Here is a 22,366-nt window from a genome sequence, read left to right as displayed (position 1 = left end):
ACCTCGTGAGGAAAGGGCAGACTGCTTAGGGAGAGAAGTGGCGGCAGCGGAGCATAAAGAATACAGGGTTGTATCTCAGGAGGGCGCTGACAGCCAATGCCAAGCGACCATGGGCGTGGCGCTGTCAAACTTCGGGGGGTGGGATTTGAGGGACAGGGGCGTGAAGTAGAGCAGCACTCAAAGCCAGTAAGCAGCCGCCTTGTGGGCGGAGCGTAACGCTCAGGCCAAAATTGGAGCCAATGGGAAGGGCCTCCGCGTGCCCACTGGCCCGCCCCTCATGGGGCGCGCGCCAGAGCCCCCCGGCAGCCGTTAGGGGCGGAGCCTGCGGCCGCCCGCGCGCGCCTCACGCCCTCCCCTTTGTGTCACCATGGCGGCGGCGGCGGCGGCAGCGAGGACTACGAACGAGGGCTCGAAAGCCGTCGGGGTCTGAGGAGGCTACCGCGACCATGGTGGTGAGGGGCCCTCGGGGCCATCAGTCTGTCTGTCCGCGTGCCAGTCTGTCCTCGCGGCCCCGCCCTGCGCGCCCCGCCCCCGGCCCCGCCCGAGCCCGCGGCCTGCGCGCCGCCCCTCACCCTTCCTCGCGGTCCCCTACGGTCTCCACCTCGGTGCGGTCCTGGGTCGCAGCCTGGGCCTCGACCCCGCCCCCTCAGCGCGTATTACCCCCTCCCCCTTCTGGGCCCTGAAAAAGGGGTGACAGTGGCGGAGGACCCGGACTTGAGAAAAGGGGGCTGGTTCAGGGAAGGACCCGCGCCCCATGAGGGCCTCCCCCCTGCAGGCGTCTGCCGAGGCTCCCTGGAAACCAGCCCCCATCCCAGCGCCCTGCTCAGCATCCTCATCCCCAGTCACCCTCCCGACCACCACCTCCTGCTCCCAACAGCCCCTTTCTCATTACTGAGCTCCACCCCCATCTCACTCCATCCCCTTGCCTGACCCTTTTCTTCTTCATTTTTACCCCACGCCACGCGCTCTCGATCCTCCCACCGACATCAATCTGAACCTTTATCGAAGTCTTTCCCGCCGCTTCCCGATCCTTACTCTACCCTCGAGACCAACATCGCGCCTCCCGCCTCCGTTCCACTTGAGCCTTGGGGCTTCTCCATCTCCTTGTCTTCATCTCCCCTCCTCCATAGTGCTCCCGCTCATTCATCCATTCATTCCCTCACTCCACAGACATTCACTGAGACCTCCTCTGTGCAGGCCCCATGCTCCAGGCACAGAAACAGTCAGATCCCATCCTGCCTTGGGGAGCTTCATGGGCTGGCAGGGGACAGACTCTGAGGGTGAGACCCAGGGATGAACTCGGGGTTGCAGGGACACGGAGGAGGGGAAAGCCCAGTCTAGCAAATCCCTGAGTCCCCCTCTGGCAGCTGGTTATTTTATTCATCAGAGTTGCCCAGTCTATGCTGTGGGACTGGATTGGCACTGTGTGTCAGGGACCCAGAGAAGAATCTTACATGTCGTACTAACTGTGCTGATCTCTGTTGGGCGTGCTGGGGGGCTCAGCCCGGGGCCCTGCTTCCAATGGGAGAGATGAGTTCCTTGCCGAGGCATCTCACAGCAAGGTGGATGAGCTCAGGTATAGTTGTGCAGTCTGGGATGGAGGGAGCCCACAGCATGGAGACAAATGTCTGTAGCAGCCTAGATGGACAGAGAGGGCTTTTTGGAAGAATACAATATGAGAAAGAAGGAGGAGAGAACCTAGTGAAGGAAACCACGTTCTAGTCAAGGAATCACCTTTGCAAAGGCATAGAAGGGAAATGAGAAGGTGGCATTTGTGTTCCAAAAAGTTCAGAGCTCTGAGAATTGGTGAGCAGCAGGGGAGAGACGGGACCGGAGGGAGTGACAAATGGAACCCAGCTCAAGGAAGCTTGGTTCTCAGACCTGATGATCCTAACCTCATCTAGAATTTGTGAGAGCCACTGAAGCAGGAAAAGCAGTCACATTTGTGAACAGCATCCTGCCAGGAGGGGAAAGACTGGGAACAGAGGACTGAGATGTGGACGGGGAAGGTCCAGACAGTGGCAAGTGACCGTGCACTTGCCTACTGTGGCTACAGAAGGGTCTTTAACACGCACAGGCAGGACAGGACCAGCACGCTCTCGATCCTGTTGCCTGCTCACCCTTGGTCCCTGAACCTCCAGGCTTTCATCCCAGACCACACAGGAAGAAGTGGGCTGCTCTCCAGCCCAGCACTCACCTCCTGTTTGACCTACCCTCTTCCCCCATGCTGCAGGACAGTGTGTAGAGCCTCCAGGCTCAAGACCCAAGCTTGCACATGACAATGCTCCTGTTGTCCCTGCCCCCATCTCAGGGGGCCTCTGATTCTTCTCTCTGCTCTACAGGCCCGAAGCACTGACAGCCTGGATGGCCCAGGGGAGAGCTCAGTGCAGCCTGTACCCCCGACTGGGGGGCCAGGTACCAAGGGGAAGCCTGGGAAGAGGTGAGAAGATGCCACAGGGTTTGCTGAGGGAGGAGGGAAGCTCCAGGAGAGAGCCATGGATGGTATTTTGCCTGTCTTCCAGGCTCTCAGCTCCTCGAGGCCCTTTTCCCCGGCTGGCTGACTGTGCCCATTTCCACTATGAGAATGTTGATTTTGGCCACATTCAGGTATGGGAACTTCTGCTCAGGCAGGGGGTGAACTGCTAGCAGCCACTATAGCCCTGAAGCTCATCCCTGAGTCCTGGCCACCTGCATGCTTGAGACAACACTTGCAGAAGGCAGGGGCTCCAGCTGACAGGGAGGATGCTGTCTCGTTTTCTATTTATTCCTCCACACCAGGGTTCTAATAGGCTTTGCTTTGTGACAGAACTCTGTACCCAGACAGAGACATTGCCATCCCTTGTCCTTTTGGAGATCCAAGAGGGGAACATGGATTTACCCCTAGATAGTCTCAGCCAAGAAAGGTTAGGTCTGGAACAAAACTAAAGCCCTCCTTTTGCTTGTGTTTCCCTCTGCAGCTCCTACTGTCTCCAGAGCGTGAAGGCCCCAGCCTCTCTGGAGAAAATGAGCTGGTCTTTGGGGTACAGGTGACCTGTCAGGTGAGGCTGCCCCTGCCTCTCATCCAGCCTGAAGAACTAGCTAGCCACTGTAGTCCTCAGCTCTGTGTAATGGAGTCTATACTCTCTGTCCTGCCTGCCCCAACAGGGCCGCTCCTGGCCAGTTCTCCGGAGCTATGATGATTTCCGGTCTCTGGATGCCCATCTCCACCGGTGCATATTTGACCGGAGGTTTTCTTGCCTCCCAGAGCTCCCTCCACCTCCAGAGGGTGCCAGGGCTGCCCAGGTAACCTCCTTGCCTCCATCCCTTCCTGAGCAATCAAGGGCATGTCATCAGCTATGTGTACGGCCAGAAAGGCAAGGGGATTAGATAATAAAGATCTCTTGAGTTGGCCATGCTGATGTGAGCCAGTAATCTCAGCACTTGGAAGGTGGCCGTCGTATGATCTGTGTTCCAACCAATCAGAATGGAGAAGCCGTAGAAATGTAACAGGCTGTTAGAGAGTCCCTTTAGTTTGGGGATCATGGGCAGGTTCAAGGGGGTTCACAGGTCAGCACAGCTACATCAGTTTCTCTGCAGAGCTCAGCTCAGAATGTGACATTTCAGAGCTTCAGAGCTAAGCCACGCCCAGGTATCCAGGCTGAATCTCAGCCCCCGCTGAGAGATGAGCTTGAGCGTTGTGGGAGGGTGTGGGGGCTGCGAGGGAGTTCTGCCGTCATCAATTCACAAGAGCCTTTCTTGGCAATTTGTTCCCAGATGCTGGTACCACTGCTGCTGCAGTACCTGGAGACCCTGTCAGGGCTCGTGGACAGCAACCTCAACTGCGGGCCTGTACTCACTTGGATGGAGGTGGGTCTGATATGGGGAACCTGGTGCTAGGATCCAGTGAGAGGTGTCTGAGGCACAAGAAGCAGCCTAGGAGTGTGTGGGCACAGAAAAGTAGGAAGCCAGGGAAGCGGGGAGGCATTGGTATTTTAGTGTCTGTGTGGGTGCATGCCTGCAAGCGAGTGTGTGTGTGTGTGTGTGTGTGTGTGTGTGTGTGTGTGTGTGTGTGTGTGTGTGTGTAGCTGTGTGACTGTAGAGATTTAAAGGTATACCAGTTAGAAATGTGTTGCTTGTAATTCATAGTACACCTGGCTGACAGTGGCTTAAACTACATGAATTTTAGATAAAATGTGTAGTGTCTGCTATGAAGGATGACAGTCTTTGGGGGTTTGGGGGTCAGGAGAATCTTGGGACAAGTCAGGGGTAGGGAAGGACAGGCAACTTCTTTCCTCTGGCTGTTATTTTGTTGGCTTTAAAGTTTCTTATTTCATGTGTATGAGTGTTTTGCCTGTTTGTGTGTTCACCACATGCATGCCTGCAGAGGTGGGAGAAAAGCCCCAGATCCCCTGGAACTACAGTTTCAGATAGTTGTGAGCTGCCATGGAGATGTTGAAACCTGAACTTGGGTCTTCTGGCAAGCGCTCTTAACTACTGAGTCACCTTTCCAGCTTTGGACAATAGCTCTGAGTGACAGACGCTCTTAGGGACAGATGGTGGCCTTAGCGGACATGGAGGAAACTGGTCTGAATTTACTAACCCCTTTTGACTTCTACTTGCCACATTTTCCCTCCACCTCAGCTGGACAACCACGGCCGGCGCCTGCTCCTCAGTGAAGAAGCCTCCCTCAATATCCCTGCCGTGGCTGCTGCCCACGTGGTCAAGCGGTACACTGCCCAGGCGCCAGATGAGCTGTCCTTTGAGGTGAGGCTCAGCCAGAATGAACTCTACCTGTGTTCCATGCTTCTCCTGCTTCTTCTGAACCTTTCTGCTCCCACCCATTCCCAGGTGGGAGACATCGTCTCAGTGATCGACATGCCACCTACGGAGGATCGGAGTTGGTGGCGGGGCAAACGGGGCTTCCAGGTGAGCTGGGACTGAGGTGGACACGTGCACTAGGGCTCTCTGCCCACGAGGGGACCCAGCTACTCACTTTGGTTCTTCTTCAGGTTGGGTTCTTCCCCAGTGAGTGTGTGGAACTCTTCACAGAGAGGCCAGGGCCTGGCCTAAAGGCAGGTAAGTACCATGGAGAGTGGGCAGGCCCCTCACCCTCGGCCTACCACTTGTCCTTTCTCCCATTGTTCACCCACAGATGCTGAGGGTCCCCTGTGTGGCATCCCAGCTCCCCAGGGGATTTCTTCTCTGACCTCAGGTAATAGAAATGAGAGATCAGAGCTCTACCTCTGGCCCCAGCAAGCCAATGGCGCTCCTGACTGGGAATGGTCTGCTCTTGCCCTCACAGCTGTGCCCCGGCCACGTGGGAAGCTGGCAGGACTCCTCCGTACCTTCATGCGCTCTCGTCCCTCCCGCCAGCGGCTGCGCCAACGGGGAATCCTGCGCCAGAGGGTATTTGGTTGTGATCTTGGAGAGCACCTCAGCAACTCAGGCCAAGATGGTGAGGCCTGGGATCTCTCACCCATCTTCCTGCCTCAGATGCAGCTCTGGCCCTGACCCTACCTCTCTCTCCCAGTGCCCCAAGTGCTGCGCTGCTGCTCTGAGTTTATTGAGGCCCATGGTGTGGTGGATGGAATCTACCGACTCTCAGGGGTATCCTCCAACATTCAGAGGCTTCGGTGAGCACCCACAGTCTGCATTTATTAGTAGCTTCTGTCCCAGCCCTATGCTACATGCCAGGGTCACATTTGTTGGGAGTTAGGGAGGCATTGGTGACCTGAGGCTTCTTCCTTGAGGAAGTAACAGCCAGGCTAAGGCTGGAGGGTGGCGAGAGTAGGAGTAGCATCCCCAGAGAGTCAGCGTGATGGAGCCCACCACATGCCAGGACTAACTCTAGAACTCGGGGCACCACAGTGAATGACATACGTATTGTTTTGTAGGACCTGAGGGACAAACAAGATGGCTGAAGCCACCACAGGTGCAATGGGTTTGTGCTAATAAGGATGATATAAACTAAGAGAGAGCAAGGAGTAGATGCCATACTAGTAACTCTAGCACGTTGAAGATGAGGGATTCAGGGTCAACCATAGGGAGTTCAAGGCCAGACTAAGCTATGCACGAGACTTTCTCACAAAACCAAAAACAATCCACCACTACTGAGAAAGAAAACCAGGATGCAGTATTTGGGTTATTTATTTATTTATTTATTTATTTATTTATTTATTTATTTTTTATGTGTAATAGCTCTAGCTGTCCTGGACTCTCTTTGTAGATCAGGCTGGCCTCAAACTCACAGTGATCCACTTCCCTGGGCCTCCTGAGAGCTGGGATTTAAAAGCGTGTGCCACCACACCTGTTGTTCTCTCTCTCTCTCTCTCTCTCTCTCTCTCTCTCTCTCTCTCTCTCTCTCTCTCTCCCTTCCCCCTTCCTTCCTTCCTGCTTTGCTTTGCTTTGTTTGAGATGGGTTTCTCTGTGTGGCCCTGGCTGTCCTGGAACTTCCTCTGTAGACAAGGCTGGCCTCAAACTCAAAGATCCACCTGCTGGTGTCTCCCAAGCGCTGGGATTAAAGGCGTGCGCCATGGTGCCCAGCTGGGAATTTATATTCTTGAGTAGTGAGGGAGGGAGGAGACCTCGTGGGAAAGAGGTAAGAGAGCAGAGACTATGTACGGAAGGCATCCATGGTGGAGGTAGTAACCGCACAAGGGGAGCACATGAAGCAGTACTGAGACTCGCACAGGCAGCACAGGCAGGGCTTCCTGCACCTCAGTGCTGAGGGTGGCTATGTGCATGGTAAGAAAGCACTGCGGCTGCACGCACCCAGCTCTTCACTGGAGTTTCTGGGCAGCTGCTCTGTCAGTGAGCTCCTTGTACAGGGCCACTTTGATGCCCTAGGATTTGGACTTTATTTAAGGGACTCACCAGAGGGTTCTGAACATAAAAGGTGGGAAGGAATTGGGGGCAAGATCCCAACAGAGACTACAAGGCAAGAGCAGGAAAGTGGAGGGGGCAGTGAGTTGAGTGGAATCACAGAGGGAAAGAGCTCTGTGTGTGCAACAGACACCTAACCGAGTAGTGAGTGCTTCATTTCTCAGTAGTTCCTTAGAGTCCAGAGAATGGCACAGCATGGGGCTTATGGTGGGGCCATAGTTAGACTTTGGAGACCCCTTGGGTAGCTACAGACAGAGGTACCTTACATCTGAGCCTCAATACCCCTTCCCTAGTGCCTCCCTGGTCTTTACCATGCACGGTCATTGAAGATTCAGTAAGGTTCCCCTCGGGATCCCTGCACAGGGCCTAGGGAAGATTGTTGTATCCGTCTTTGGTACTTGTGGGTAGGGGTAGGGGACACGGCCTGATGAGCCAGATTAACTTCTTGGCGTGGCGATTCTCAGGCATGAGTTTGATAGCGAGAGGATCCCTGAGCTGTCTGGCCCTGCCTTCCTACAAGACATCCACAGTGTGTCCTCCCTCTGCAAGCTCTACTTCCGGGAACTGCCCAACCCCTTGCTCACCTATCAGCTCTATGGGAAGTTCAGTGTGAGTAAGGGAACTGGCTAGGGCAGCCAGGGTGGCGAGGGGGTTGGGGTGTGGGGCATGGGGGTGGGGAGCCGCATGTGGCCCAGCACCATCATGCCTGTCCATCATCTCAGGAGGCTATGTCAGTGCCTGGGGAGGAAGAACGCCTGGTGCGAGTACATGACGTCATCCAGCAGCTGCCTCCACCACACTACAGGTAAATGGGTAGGGTCAGAAGGGCATATCGGGATGCAGAGGACGGAAGTAAGTAGTTATCTGCCACTGCTTCTGCCCCCAGGACCCTGGAGTACCTGCTGAGGCACCTGGCCCGCATGGCAAGACACAGTGCTAACACCAGCATGCACGCCCGCAATCTGGCCATTGTCTGGGCACCCAACCTGCTACGGTAAGCTTCCCTCCATGGGTAGACTCCATTCAGAAAAGAGCATGAGTAAAGACCTACGGGGGACCCATGTGAGCATCTGGGGAGAATCAGAGCAGGCAGAAAGAGCAGAGGACAAACCTGTGGCAGATGGGCCTGGTGATTGGTAGGGCCCCTCGGAGATCTGTTGGCTCTAGTCATGAATAAGCAAGGGTGGGGAGCAGAGACAAAGTCACAGATTGTAGACCAGATAGAAGTCAGCAAGGGATTCACTGTGGGTTCTCTAAACTGGGAAGTCTCACTGACTCAGGGCTGCACAAGTTCTCTGAGGGACAGACTGCTGGGGGCAGGAAAGGGGTACTATGACTTTCACACGGAATGAATGGAGACTGGGCTAGACTGCCAGTCAGCTTTCTGTAACTATAAGATACCAATGGTGGTTAGCTTATGAAGAGGAAGGATTTGTTTAGAACAGTTGTGCAGATTTCGGTCCACAATCGACTGACTCCATTGCTTTGTCCTTGTGACAAGGTAACACAGTGGAAGTATGTGGGAGAATTAATGCACAGCTCATGGCCAAGACACGGGAAGAGTTAGGGGGAGCCAGGACCCCATGACTGTCTGAGAGCATGCCTCCAGTGACTTAAAGACCTCTCCCACCAGTTCCCATCTCCTAAATCCCCATCTTGGGAACCAAGTTTTATTATATGGGTATTTGTGGGGATCCTTTCCCAAACTATACCAAGTAGCATTGGGGGAGGAGATGGTGTTGTTAGAATCTGGGTGGGTTTTCGGAGGTTCAAGTGCACTCAGTGTTGCTGACAGATTGGATGTGGTTTTGAAGGAAAGAGGGTTCAAGGACAGCCAGAGCCACTTGAACAGGTTTGCTATCTCTAGGGATCTTTTCCATTGGCACCCGATACTGCCAACCAGGCCCAGAGTACATGTATGGTCTTACTTTCCCCCACTCCAGGTCTATGGAGCTGGAGTCAGTGGGGCTGGGTGGGGCAGCTGCCTTCCGTGAGGTCCGGGTGCAGTCCGTGGTGGTGGAGTTCCTGCTCACCCACGTGGAGGTCCTGTTCAGCGATACCTTCACCTCTGCTGGCCTGGACCCTGCAGGTATGTCCAGCCCATCCCCTGACGTCATGGCTACTGCCCCTCAGTATCAGGGCTGCAGTGGGAGGGCAGGTGGGCTCCTGGCCCTATCCCTACTCCACTGACTAGACCTCCCCCGCAGCTCCTTGAGGACCCCACCCTGGCCCATCCCTCCCCGCGCCCCCCTCCTTCTCATTTCAGCTCCTACGCCCAGGATCCCCACTTCTTGGCCAGGACACCGTTCTTGTTCTTCCTTCACCCCTTATAGCTCCTGGGGGCGCGTGGGGCCTTGGGTCCACCTGGGAGGAGGTGGGAGGTCCCCAGACTTGACCCCACCCTGGCCCTGCCCAGACTCCCTGCCCTGCCCCGGACCCCAGCCCAGTCAGGATTCTGCTCGTCGGAGGGCCCTCTGGCCCGAGGTAACTGACCAGAGCCACTGCCCTTGCTGGCTGCTGGGAGCTGCCTTCTCATCAGCTCGTTCTGCCTCACCCCTCTTCCTTACCTGCCTGCTGCCCCTCCCCCCAATTCCCGCCTGATCTACACCGGCCCCCTGCCTTGCCAGCCCGGGTGGGCACGCTGCGGGGCCGGGGCTTGGGCTGTGGCGCTTGGCTTTGCCTATAGTCTCAAATGGCCCAAAGCTTATAGCTGTCCCCTTTTCGACCTCTCCAGGTCGCTGCCTCCTTCCCAGACCCAAGTCCCTTGCCGGGAGCAGTCCCTCCACTCGCCTGCTGACACTGGAAGAAGCCCAGGCACGAACTCAGGGTCGTCTTGGAACACCGACGGAGCCCACGACTCCTAAGACTCCAGCCTCACCCGTGGAAAGGTATGCATGGGATGCTGTGAGGGGGATTAACCTGGAGGCCCTGGTTCCTCAGACTGCCAACTCTACTCTCTCACCCCAACTCCAGGAGGAAGAGAGAGAGAGTGGAGAAACAAAGGAAGCCTGGGGGTAGCAGCTGGAAGACATTCTTTGCTCTGGGGCGGGGCCCCAGCATACCCCGGAAGAAGCCGCTGCCATGGCTGAGTGGCAGCCGAGCCCCTCCACAGCCTTCAGGTCAGAGACAGATATGTAGCTGTGGGGTGGCGGGAGTAGCTGTAGTGTTGGAGAGGTGTGTGACTTCTCTTACTCCTCCCCACAGGCAGCAGACCCGACACTGTCACTCTGAGATCTGCCAAAAGTGAGGAGTCTCTGTCATCCCAGGCCAGCGGGGCTGGTGAGCACACAGTGGAGCCCACATGGACCTACACTGAGCTGGGAGGAGCTGAGGCCCCGGCCTCATCTTTAAATGTTGTACTTCAGATTGGTGGAGGGGGCCTTGGGTTTTTTGTTGTTTTGGTTTTGTTCTTGCTTTTGAGATTAGGTCTTGCTAATGTTGCTCTGGCTGGCCCAAAACTTGCTATATAGCCCAGGCTGGCCCCACAACTCTTGAGAACTGAGAGTACATGTGTGAGCCACTAGATCCAACAAGGGCCTTGTTTTTTGGAACAAGGTTTCTCTGAGTAGCCCTGGCTGTCCTGGAACTCCTCCTAGACCAGGCTGGCCTTGAACTTGCAGATTCTGCCTGCCCCTGCATCCTGAGTGTTGGGAGTAGATGAATGTACCATCACCACCTGGTGGGATTTAAACTTTTAAAACCAAGGCCTTAGGTGTAAACTAGATAAATTTTAGGTACAAATTAGATATAAACTGCTGTTGATAGTGCACATGGTATTCATTGGCTTGTGTAGGGTCTTTTGTTTAGTCATTCCTTTTAAAAAGATTTAAATAATATTACAACACCCCCCAAACTTCCTGGATGTAATTAAAGGAGCCCCACTCCATGCCTGAGAGTCTTTCCTTCCCCACTGCTGCCACTGACCAGAGGCATCCTCTTGACAGCCATCTCCCTCCTTCTGGAGGCTTCCTCACATGAGGTGTACATGTGAGAACCCTGTTGCTCAGTTTCAGTTACTTTGAAGCATTTGTGAGCAGCATGGGAAAGGGAAGGCATCCTGCACGTGCAGCATGACTTTCTGTCACCACCCAGTCAGAAGACCATCTGTGCTGCGCTGGCCAGTACAACGTACTGCCTCCCACTGCTCCCCCCCCCCCCTGTGTGTGCATGTGTGCACACGTGCACTGTTCTGCAGGGTCAGCATGTAGCTTGACAGGATCAGAACAGCCAGTGGTTCCAGGGGAACGATCCGTCTAGACGCCCTGCACAGTACACGATACCCTATCGCTCTCACACTTCACAGGTTATGCTGTCACCGGACCCCATCTTTGCTCTGGGTCTGGACCAGTTCATAATTTTGTCCTGCTTCTCATGGTCGCAACAGCTCTAAGTCAGCTGGGCATCCTCCAGGGAGCTTTTGGCTTTCTTTCACATTGTTTCTGCCAAGTTGCGTCCTGTCTTTGCTGATGTATGGGTCTGTAAGGTTCTGATCTCTAACTGTAACACCCTCTCCAACAGGCCTCCAGAGGCTGCACCGGCTACGACGACCCCACTCCAGCAGCGATGCTTTTCCCGTGGGTCCAGCACCTGCTGGCTCCTGCGAGAGCTTGTCCTCCTCTTCTTCTTCTTCCTCTTCCTCTTCCTCCTCCTCCTCCTCAGAGTCCTCAGCAGCTGGCCTGGGGCCACTCTCTGGCTCCCCCTCACACCGCACCTCAGCCTGGCTAGATGATGGTGATGAACTGGATTTCAGTCCACCCCGCTGTCTGGAAGGACTTCGGGGACTTGACTTTGATCCCCTTACCTTTCGCTGCAGCAGTCCCACCCCGGGGGACCCTGCACCTCCTGCCAGCCCAGCACCTCCAGCCTCAGCCTCTGCCTTCCCACCTCGGGCAACCCCACAGGCCCTGTCACCCCATGGACCCAAGCCTGCTTCACCCACCGCCCTGGACATCTCAGAGCCCCTGGCTGTATCAGTACCACCTGCTGTCCTGGAACTGCTGGGGGCTGGAGGAGCACCTGCCTCGGCCACCCCAACACCGGCTCTGAGCCCTAACCCGGGATTGCGCCCCCATCTCATCCCCCTGTTGCTGCATGGAGCTGAGGCCCAGCTAAGTGACACGTGCCAGCAGGAGATCAGCAGCAAGCTAGCACCAACCCGGGGAGCTCCAGGCCAGCACAGTGAGTCTTGCTCAGTAGACCCCACTCACTGTGGGCCCAGTCCCCAAGCTGTCCAGGACTCAGCTGACCCCCTTCCCATTCCTTTCTGTATTGTAGGTCCTGGTGGCATGGATTCACCATTATTACCCCCAGCCTTGTCTCTGCTGCGCCCTGGAGGGGCTCCGCCCCCACCCCCCAAGAACCCAGCCCGTCTTATGGCCCTGGCCTTGGCTGAGCGGGCTCAGCAGGTAGCAGAACAACAGAGCCAACAAGGGCAGGGGGGCACCCCACCTGCTCCCCTCTCCCCCTTCCGACGTTCACTGTCCCTGGAGGTGGGTGGGGAGCCCGTGGGGACTTCAGGGAGTGGGCTTCACCCTCCGTCCTTAGCCCACCCAGGTGCCTGGGCTCCAGGTCCCACCCCTTACCTCCCAAGGCAACAGAGTGATGGCAGCCTGGTAAGAAGCCAGCGGCCCTTGGGGACCTCAAGGAGGGGTCCCAGAGGGCCTTCCCAGGTCAGTGCCCATCTCAGGGCAAGTGGGGCTTACAGGGACACTCCAGAGATGGCAGCCCAGTCACCATGTTCTATCCCCTCACAGGGTTCTAACCCCAGCTTCCTCTCAACCCCCCGAGAGTGTCTGCCATCTTTCCTTGGTGTCCCCAAACAAGGCTTGTACTCTCTGGGTCCCCCATCCTTCCCACCTAACTCTCCAGCCCCAGTCTGGAGGAACTCTCTGGGTGCGCCCCCAGCACTGGACAGGGGAGAGAATCTGTACTATGAAATTGGGGTAGGGGAGGGGACCTACTCAGGCCCCAGCCGGTCCTGGAGTCCGTTTCATTCCATGCCTCCCGACAGGCTCAATGCCTCATATGGTATGCTTGGCCAGTCACCACCACTCCACAGGTCCCCCGATTTCCTGCTCAACTACCCCCCGCCCCCCTCCTGCTTCCCACCTGACCCCCTTACTCACTCAGTTTCCCAGCACCTTGCCCGGCGTCCCACCCGACCTGAGCCCCTCTACGTCAACCTCGCCCTAGGGCCCAGGGGTCCTTCACCTGCCTCCTCTTCCTCCTCCTCGCCTCCTGCTCACCCCCGAAGTCGGTCAGACCCTGGGCCCCCTGTTCCCCGCCTCCCTCAGAAACAGCGGGCTCCATGGGGTCCCCATAACCCCCATCGGGTGCCTGGACCTTGGGGCTCGCCCGAACCTTTCCTGCTTTATAGGGCAGCCCCACCATCCTACGGGAGGGGAGGGGAGGTCCGAGGATCCTTGTACAGAAATGGAGGACATAGAGGGGAGGGGGCTGGCCCCCCTCCTCCTTACCCCACACCTAGCTGGTCCTTAAATTCAGAAGGACAGACCAGAAGTTACTGCTGAGATAGGACCAGGAAAGGACCCTCCCTGCATTGGATCTTGGCCCAAGTCAATCCCTTGTTTTGTATTTTCTTGAGCTCACCACCCTACCCCAGGTTTCTAACTTTGTAACTTGCTCTGATGTGGGTCCCTAACTCCAAAATCATTGTGTCCCGATCGTGGATTGCAGGGCATGACCATCCCCCACCTCCCTCTTGGGGCCCTTGCACAATGGGGGGCAAGGCTGAATCACTGTCCTCCTCCCTCCAGGAGCCTCCAGCCCTGTACATGGGGTGGGGAGACAGTTCTTGCCCACCTCTCCCATGCACCCCACCCATTAAGCCACCTGATGACATTAATGAATAAAAATGGCAGAAATTTGTTGCTGGAGCCAGTGAATGAAGACAAACTGGGGATTTTCCATGCTCTTGGCTTTGAGGCAAACATTGAGGGTTGGGGTCAGTCTTGAGAGGGCGCCCTAGGAGTCTGGGCTGAGAGTAGGACTCAGGGCAGGCTTGTCTTCGAGGTTGTACTTATTCTGCATCTCTGCCATGATCTCCTCCAACAGATCCATCCTGGGCAGCAGTAGGGGAGAGGCAGACCTGGGCTCAGTTCAGGGATGAGGGAGGGACCCGGGCTGCCCACCACAGCCTGTGTTATCTCACTCCTGTAGGCTGGAGAAGAGACTGCCTTCTGTCAGCTCACGATCCTCACTAGCAGGTTTCTGCAGGAGGAAAGGTTGGCGCTGCCCACAGCTGCCCCGGAGGTCAGAGCCAGGGTCTTTGGGCCTCTATGGCCTTCCCTGGCAGCAGCTTTCAGGGTGGTGAAGCCTCTTTGTTGGCCACATACAGGGGTGGACTCCCTGGGCTGGGGTTCAGGATAGCAGCCCCAAGTGTGCTACAGTGGCCCCTGCAGAGCTTAGACTCTGACAGAACTTCCTCCCTGCAGGGAGGCTGCTCAAGGAACAGGTCAGAGCGGAGGGAACTGGGAGACTTCTGGAGGCAGGGGCTGCTGGTTTAGCGTGGGGTAGGGGTATCCGTACTATTGAGATGGGCTCCGGGCAACAGTGTGGGCTGGGGCTGGGGCTGGGGCTGGGGCTGGGGCTACGGCTACTGCCTAGAGTCAAGCTACTGCCGGAGTCCCAGGCTGCATTCTGTTGGCCCCTACCGTGACCTGTGGTCTCAGGAGTCCCCAGAGCCTGCAGAAAACAATGTCTGGCATGGTTGTCTGGACCCCATACTGCCCTTAGTTCTCCAGACCATTCATTCCCTTGCTTCCTACCTGAGAAGGGTCTGGGAAAGGGAGCACAAGCCTGGATCTGGCCCTGGCCCTGGCCCTGGGAGCCCCTTCACAGTACAGATGCTCTGGGGACACAGACCAGATGGTTGGAATTTGGTGCACACTGCCACAGTCCCCCATCATTGTCCTTGCTCTCTAACCTGGCAGGGAACCCAGGGTTACAGGAGACAGTGTTGTCCATTCTAGTGGGGAGCTGACGTTGGGTGCTGAGTCCTGTGGAAAGGAGATGAGATGTAGTGATATGTATGGGTCCTGCCTGGGGTTCTATAAATACCCACGCCACACTGACTTTCCTGTACCTTGGCCATGGCCTTTCGCAACAGGTACCGAGTGCTCTGCAAGCTGCCCCAGCGGTCAGCAGGCTCTAGACCCAGTCCAGCTTGAACCAAGGCCTGGTATGGGGCTGGCAACAAGGGGTCCAGGCCTGGACTCTGACCTGCCTCCAGCTTAGCCTTCACCTCAAGGCCCTCTCCTCCAGCCCAGGGCAGCTCTCCTGTAGAGAGGCACCATGAGGAGACCCACACTAGTGGGATGTTTCTGGGGTTGGGTGTAAGTGCAGGGTAGCTCACTGACCAGTGAAGACCTCCTGGGCCAGGACGCAGAAGCTGTAGAGGTCTGAGGTAGGGGCTGGCACGTCACCACGGATCAGCTCAAGTGGTAGCCATGGGTACAGTTCAGGGGGTGGGGGCAGCCCTGGATTTGGGTCTCTCTGGGGGCAGTCTTGTTGCAGCCTGGGGAGGCCAAAAGGTCTAGTGAGCTAGTGGATGCTGGGAGGAATGTAGGGCAGACATGGGGGCAGGCTCTCACCTGGGCTGCAGCCTGGGCTGGTGCAGTGGACGCCCGTGTTCTAGGTGGCTCACCTTAGCCAGGCCTGGCCGCACTAGCTGCACAGCATGGGAACTCAGGCCACCGTGGGCCCAGCAGCGGGACTGCAGGAACAACAGGGCCTCCAACACCTGTAGCAGCAGAGGGCCAGGCAGCAGGCCTGGCAGGGATGGGGGACATTTCTCATCCAGTCTTGCAGAATGCAACAGGATATAAAGGGAGCCCAGCCACACTGGCTCGAAGAGCAGACTCAGTCTAGACAGGTCCTCTGAGGGGCTCAGTGCCATCAGCAGCAGCAGGCCAGGGTGGTGCAGGATGCTGGGAGGGAACAGAGCAGGCCCTTCACAAACTGTCCCAGCCTGCACAGGGTGAAGACTGTGTCAGGCCACAGGACATCTATCATGGGCCAGGGGAAGACTGTCTCACCAGCCACCACCATATAGGGCACACTGAGATGCCCATCACAGCCTAGTGGTGGCCGAGCCTGTCCCCACCCATAACAGCTTAAGACCTTTCCCACCCCTTCCTCCTCTCTAGGCTTACAACACGTCCCACATAGATCTGGGGAGGTGGTGTCATTGCAGCTGAAGGGCACTGTGCTGAGTACTAGGCTTTGGTACCGAGCCAACGCCTAACTACAACTGTGGCTAGCACCACATCCCCGTGGTTATGGGCTGCTGGAATCAGGTCAGCTGGGTAACCTGCAGTGCTGAAGGTCAGCCAATAGCACATCAGGGCTGGATTCAGGGCTCTTCAGCTGCCGTACGGTAACTGGGTGGCCCTTCCACAGGAGGCTGGAGAATGGGCAGCAGGTAGGTGTCATGGGTAGGATTTCCTTGTGAGGGAAGCAGGAGGCAGAGGCTCTCTGAGGGCGTAGAGGAAGCTCTCACTTGGTCATGATGGTATGAGAACTGCTGTCGTAGGTACGGTCAGGCTCACCCTGGGTTGGTACCAGCTCCTTGGGGTCTACTACTGGGATGCCCGATATCAGTGCTGGTGGCTGCAGGCTGCTCAGCTGAGGGAAAAGCAGGGCTTTGAGCACCAAGAGGATGCAGGGGTGGTCACTGCTCTCACATCCACTCCCTCTTACCTGGCCGAACCCCAATGCTGGGGTTTTGGGGGAGCTTCTGATCTGCCCTTGCCTCAGTGCCCTGGAATAAAGGGCAGGCTGAGGGTAAGTGTGAGGTCACAGGGTGTGCTGGCCCCAGAAGCTCAAGGGTATGGACTGTTACCTGTCTGCCTGGACCAGCCTTAGTGAGGGCAGGGAGCCACACAGGCTGTGTCCAGAGCTAGCTTGCAACTGACTCAGGGACACACTGGGCGCCAACTCCCCACTCTGCACCAGTGCTGACATGTGGGTCCGGCACCACTGCATCAGCTCCAGCACCTGGGTGGGGCACAGGGTCAGCCTCGGAGCACGTGCTGGCCTTGATGGTTCCACTCTGCCCTGGACACAACTCACCTCCCACCTCTGCTTGGTATCACCCTGCTCAGCCCAGTCTCGTGGTGTGCGACCCTGCTGGTCACGCAGACGCAGGTCACCTCCTGCCTGCAGCAGGTGCCACAGCACCAAGCCTCGGCCCGAGGAGGCACCTGCGTGCGTGGGTGTGCTGCCATCGAGGCAGCGGCTAGGACAGAAGAGGAGGGAAGGGCGGGGTGGATGAAAACGGGGGGCAGGGAGCTGGATGGGGTCTGAGTGGATGGGAGGAGTCATGTGGGTGGGTCACGTGAGAACACAAGGGATGAGCTGACCTTTGTGAGTTCTGGGAGGCACTAGAGACACAGTCAGTAGCGAGCAAGAAGAGGGTAACCGAGGACAGGGAGGGCACTACAGGGATAGAAGGGGATTTGTACCCTGGGAGTGTTGGGTATAGGGACCTATCCACTCACTGGTTGGGGTTGGCGCCAAAGGCCAGTAGGAGGCGCACAGCGGAAGTATGGCCCAGTAGTGCGGACAGGAAGAGCGCTGTCTGCCCAGCAGAGTTCTCTCCATCTACCTGGACCACTGAGGGACAGAAAGCTTAAGACTGTACACTCTCCAGATTCCTAGAAGTCTTTCCAGCCACCAGGCAGCACACATCTCATGTATTCCAGACTAGCCTGGAACTCAGTATGTACCCAAGGATGGCCACGAACTTGTGCTTCTCCTGTCTTGAGTGCTGCGATCTACAGGTGTGTGCTACCATGACTGGTACAGAGCGCGCTCAGGAGCCAACCCAAGACACTGAGCATTGTAAACACTACTCTATTACAGCCCCAGGCCTTAGGCAAACACACCAGTCAATTCCAGCCTCCGCTGTCTGCCTTCAGCTCGGTGCTTGTTCTGCCCCTTTCTTCACCCATCCCACTGTCACCTCTGGTTCTGCCCTAGCCATGGCCCATGGCCTCGAAGCTAGCACACCAATGCCTTGATTTCAGGTTCCACTTTTGTGCCCTGGAACCAGCACCTCAACACAGTGCACTGGAAGCTCCATAGAGCTAGAACAAAGGGGAGACGACCGTCTGCCATGACAGTACTTATCCTCCCCAGACCAGAGGTGTCCAGGTCAGGGGCCAAAGGCTGCCCTTCTGGAACCTCTGGGCAGCGTATTCTCGGCCTCACTTTTACTCACAGCTCTCTACCATCATCTGAAGTGACAACTGGTTTTCCACTCCCAACCTGTGTCCCAAAGTCATCTTCCTAAAACACAAACTGTCACTAGGACTAGACCAAGTTGTTCCAAAATGAAAATACATGGAGAGGGTAAAGCTTGTTTTATGAGGCCAGCCTGGATGGCAGTTTCTAGAACCAGATAGTAAAACTATACATGAATTCCATTTATGAACACAGAGGTGTAAACCCAACATGTCCCCAGGAAGCAGTCATGACTCAACCTAAGAAAACCTATCAATGTAGTAAACTTTCATGGATTAAAGGACAACATTAATATGTCTTGGACAGCTCAGAGGTAGAGCCCCCAGTGAGGGTCTGGGAGTGTGGCTCAGTGGTAGAGCCCCTGCCTAGAATCCCCCAGTGAGGGGCTGGGGGTGTGGCTCAGTGGTAGAGCCCCTGCCTAGAATCCCCCAGTGAGGGGCTGGGGGCGTGGCTTGGTGGCAAAGTGTTTGCCTGGCATGAATAAGGCACTGGGTTCTATCTCTAGCACCAGTGGCAAGAAAAAAAAATCACATTTTAACTTTGTAGATATAGAAAAAGAGAAGTTGATGAAATGTAATACCTGTGTATAATTAGGGAGAAAAAAACTTCGGAAAACATAGATGGGAATTACTAGTTATAATTATATTTATAAATCCCAATAGTAAGCATGATACTCAGTACAAAAACAGATTTAATTCTTCATTTGTTTGTTTCCAAGACAGTAATCTGTAATCCTGGATCTCCTGGAATTCACTCTTAGACCAGGTTGGCCTTGAACTCACAGAGATTGGCTTGCCTTTTCCTCCCAAGTGCTGAGATTAAAGGCGTGAGCGCGAGCCACCACCACTCAAGAGACTTAATTCTTTAAATATAAAAAAAAAAACAATGTGTCAGATGGCAACAGTGGTTTAGGAGTTTAGTCTAATACTTTAAGAAAAAAAATTAGTTTTTTTTTTCTTTTTTTCGGAGCTGGGGACCGAACCCAGGGCCTTGCGCTCGCTAGGCAAGCGCTCTACTGCTGAGCTAAATCCCCAACCCCAAAAATTAGTTTTTTTGAGACAGGGTCTCATTAGCACAGGCTATCTCTTAAGTACAGGCTATCTCAGAACAGGCTTCTCCACACTCTCTTTCCTCCAGCCACCGCTTCCTGAAGAATAGAATGGCACGCACGCCATGTTTTCTCTCTCTTCAACTAACAAAAATACTAAAACCCAGCAAACAATCAGAGCCACTAAGCAAACTCAGACAATGGCCAGATACACAACTTACAGAAACCAGCGAAACTTGAGACTGCTCGCCTCAATGGGGATTTCCCATGTCTGGTACCAAGTGGTTTCCTATCCAACACACAACAAACTCCAGCAGCACTCCCTCATCTCCTCAGGCTCTTTATTGTCTGGATCCAATACCTCTTCAGCCTTCTCTCCCTACATCTGGCTAATCACACACATGCCCAGTTTGCTTGGACCTTAGGGCCTTGGCCCAGGTCATCCCAGCGTCCCCTAGTCCCTTCCCCCAGCTTTCCGCACTGTGAGACTCTATTACATCCAGCGCAACCCCTCCCCACCAACTACATTGTTTCCCAAGGATCCAGAGGCCAGCTTCACCCTGATATTCAATCTCTGACATCAGATCTTGGGAAGCAACAACATAGGACCCTGGACTGTCTTAATTGAAGCTGTCCCTCCACGGTTGGTTCTTTCCCCACACCATACCAGCAGTGGAACCTCACCTCTGCGCAGAAGCCTGGCTAGGCCCCAGCACGGGCCTCCAGCCATTGCTAGGCGATGCAGACGCCCTACCTGGGCATCTGGATCCCTCACAGAGCCAAGCTCCACCGGGAAGCGGGAGGCCTGGGAATGCATCTGCAGTGTCAGCTTCTGGGATGGGGTCCACTCCTGAGGGGAGGGTGGAGTTAAAGGACAATAGGGCTAGCTGAGAAGGCGACTTGAGAGGGTCTGATGGGAAAAGAGATGTCTGGTAGGCCGGGCCAGGGAGCTGTACATCTGGAGACTGGGAGCCCAAGGGATCAGAAGTGATAAGGGGGAGTTTAGGGCAGGGGCAGGCATTTCAAGGGAAACTCAAGGGCTGCAGGCAGAACTGAGCCTGGGCAAGGCTCTGAAGTATCAAAGGGCTAGGGGGCTCAGGAGGGTGCTGGTGGGGTCTGCGGGCTGGGGACATCTTAGGGTTCCAGAACAGACATGGGGTCTGAGTGAAAGAGGAGGGGGCTGGGGGCTGGACGTGGAGTATGGAGGTGATGTGGATGTGGTAAAAATCTGAAGGTCCCGAAATCTCCAAATAGTTCTAGGCCTGGACTCTGGCCCAGATGGCTGGGTACCTACCGTTGGGCGCTATTGTGAGTGTCACGTGACTGTGGTATAGCCACGGCTGTCTGCACTGGAATTCTAGGTGCAGATTTGCCTGCGGCTTCCTGCTACCTCGCACTTGCGCAGTAGCCTAAGAAGCAGTCCCCGCCCCCGCCCCCCCCCGCCCCCCCGCGCTTCTTCCCGTCTGCCATCTTGTAGCGAAGGGTCAGAGATACTGGCCCAGGAGGTTTCAGTTGGCTCTCCTTCCTCGCGTGCTCCAGGACTTCAGGCAGCCAGAGTCTCTTAGCTTTTATTCATTATTTATATTAATTTTATGTTTATGGATATTTTGCTTGTGTGCATGCAAAGGGCAGCACACGGGTTCCTAGTGCCCACGATAGCCGAAAGAGTGGAACTGGAGTTAAAGTGGTGTGTGAACTACCATGTGGGTTCTGAGAATCAAGATACTAGCGGGGTGGGAGGTAGCCCGTGTTCCTAACCGTTCAGCCATCTCTCCCAACTCCCAGCCATACCATCCTGGACCCTCTTAACCTCGGTTCCATGTCCTTTATTGTCTTCCCATGTTCACCCATAACTATTTCCAGGCTCTTCCCTGAGACCCATCCCTGAAGCCTTTCAGGACGCCTCCCTTTAGACATCACCTGACTGTCAAGGCTGGCTCCATTCAGTTTTAGATGGCTGTCTGGCCCAATTATGATATGCACCAAGGAGTTTTGCCTAACTTGCCTCTGCAGGTACCCTTGCCTTTCTCTGGCCCACCCTCTACATGGTAGAGGAACCTGTTGCCACGTTCCCTCTGCCTGTAACTCCCATGATTCCTTGTTGCCTCTGGAGCACAGAGCAAGTCCTCAGGCTGCACCACCAAGCTCTCTCTGTACTTCCTTTTTTTTTTTTTTTTTTCTTTTCTTTTCTTTTTTTTCGGAGCTGGGGACCGAACCCAGGGCCTTGCGCTTGCTAGGCAAGCGCTCTACCGCTGAGCTAAATCCCCAACCCCTCTGTACTTCCTTTTATCCTTAGCTCCTCACTCCTCAACCTGAACCATTTCTCTGTGGGGTTTTCTCTAATTTTTTAAAATGTATTTACTGTATGAGTCCTCTGCTGCATATACATCAGCAGGATAGAAGAGGGCATCGGATTTCCATTACAGATGAGCCACCATGTGGCTGCTGGGAATTGAACTCAGGACCTCTGGAAGAGCAGTCAGTGCTCTTCACCGCTGAGCTATCTCTAGCCCCTGGTTTGGTTTTTTGAGACAGGTTTTCTCTGTGTAGCCCTGGCTGTCCTGGAACTTGCCCTGTAGACCAGGCTGGTCTTGAACTCAGAGATTCGCCTGCCTTTGCACGCCAAGGGCTGTGATTAAAGGCGTGGGCCGCCGCCGTGGGACTCTTTGTAACTTTTATTATTATTTGCAGTGCTGCAGGTAGAATTGTTGTGCATGTTAAGCACGTACTCCACCATTGAGCCATACTCCAGCTTCTCACTGGAAGACTCTAGGCAAGTGTTCTACCAGTGATCCATGGCCTCAGCTCTTGGGTTTGTTGTTGTTGTTGTTGTTGTTGTTGTTGGTGGTGGTGGTGGTGGTGGTGGTGGTTGTGATAGTCTCACTGTAATCTTGCCTGTGCTTCCAAGTGCCACATCTGTTTAAGGCAGCATCTCTCACTGGGACCTGGGGCTCATCAACAAGGCTGTCTGATCAGTATCTGTGTCTCACCCTGTACCCCCACGCTTGGAGTTTTACGTGGGTGCTGGAGATTAAAGTCAGCTCCTCGCATTTGTGCACCAGACATTTTGCTGGCAGAAACGTCTCCTCGGCTTGCTCATCGGTGGACTGAAGGAATGGTCCACCCGTCCTGAGCAGCCATTTGCCGTAGGTCATCAGTGTCTGCTGTTCACCTGTGCTGTTTAGCTGTTTA

General features: G+C 55.4%; 2 protein-coding genes across 30 annotated transcripts; one reads left to right on the top strand and one right to left on the bottom strand.

Moving 5' to 3' along the window:
- Nucleotides 1-239: 239 nt before the first annotated feature.
- Arhgap33 (Rho GTPase activating protein 33) lies at nucleotides 240-13,748 on the top strand. Of its 10 annotated transcripts, none has more exons than XM_039093902.2 (22): nucleotides 314-452; nucleotides 1,171-1,280; nucleotides 2,343-2,440; nucleotides 2,523-2,607; nucleotides 2,958-3,038; nucleotides 3,145-3,282; nucleotides 3,754-3,846; nucleotides 4,621-4,743; nucleotides 4,828-4,905; nucleotides 4,989-5,055; nucleotides 5,132-5,191; nucleotides 5,282-5,434; nucleotides 5,510-5,612; nucleotides 7,326-7,470; nucleotides 7,584-7,666; nucleotides 7,748-7,855; nucleotides 8,805-8,950; nucleotides 9,596-9,749; nucleotides 9,835-9,980; nucleotides 10,066-10,140; nucleotides 11,380-12,039; nucleotides 12,136-13,748. In XM_039093902.2, the coding sequence occupies exons 2-22, from the start codon at nucleotides 1,203-1,205 to the stop codon at nucleotides 13,389-13,391; spliced, it is 3,930 nt and encodes a 1,309-aa protein (XP_038949830.1). In that variant the 5' UTR covers nucleotides 314-452; nucleotides 1,171-1,202; the 3' UTR covers nucleotides 13,392-13,748. The 10 variants fall into 10 exon arrangements, 8 of the variants coding, with proteins under 8 accessions (XP_038949841.1, XP_038949830.1, XP_038949838.1 ...); XM_039093910.2 differs by having other exon boundaries at nucleotides 317-452; nucleotides 1,198-1,280; XM_063277857.1 differs by lacking the exon at nucleotides 314-452 and adding an exon at nucleotides 1,388-1,576 and having other exon boundaries at nucleotides 480-1,280.
- On the bottom strand, nucleotides 13,727-20,552 carry RGD1560986 (similar to Gene model 1082). 20 transcript variants are annotated; one of them, XM_063277888.1, is made up of 16 exons: nucleotides 20,469-20,552; nucleotides 19,859-20,024; nucleotides 17,382-17,496; nucleotides 16,954-17,119; nucleotides 16,724-16,878; nucleotides 16,582-16,642; nucleotides 16,382-16,506; nucleotides 16,193-16,285; nucleotides 15,474-15,809; nucleotides 15,240-15,397; nucleotides 14,966-15,159; nucleotides 14,807-14,879; nucleotides 14,649-14,731; nucleotides 14,410-14,565; nucleotides 14,033-14,091; nucleotides 13,727-13,942 (listed from the first exon to the last, which is right to left on the bottom strand). In XM_063277888.1, the coding sequence occupies exons 2-16, from the start codon at nucleotides 19,989-19,991 to the stop codon at nucleotides 13,846-13,848; spliced, it is 2,004 nt and encodes a 667-aa protein (XP_063133958.1). In that variant the 5' UTR covers nucleotides 19,992-20,024; nucleotides 20,469-20,552; the 3' UTR covers nucleotides 13,727-13,845. The 20 variants fall into 20 exon arrangements, 18 of the variants coding, with proteins under 18 accessions (XP_063133958.1, XP_063133953.1, XP_038949842.1 ...); XM_063277883.1 differs by having other exon boundaries at nucleotides 13,727-14,565; XM_039093914.2 differs by lacking the exon at nucleotides 20,469-20,552 and having other exon boundaries at nucleotides 16,724-17,119; nucleotides 19,859-20,455.
- Nucleotides 20,553-22,366: the final 1,814 nt, after the last annotated feature.

This window comes from Rattus norvegicus, chromosome 1 (genome assembly GCF_036323735.1).
Source record: "Rattus norvegicus strain BN/NHsdMcwi chromosome 1, GRCr8, whole genome shotgun sequence".
Lineage (NCBI taxonomy): Eukaryota > Metazoa > Chordata > Mammalia > Rodentia > Muridae > Rattus > Rattus norvegicus.
The sequence above is the reverse complement of the archived record's forward strand: the minus strand, read 5'-3'. Positions and strand labels throughout refer to the sequence as shown.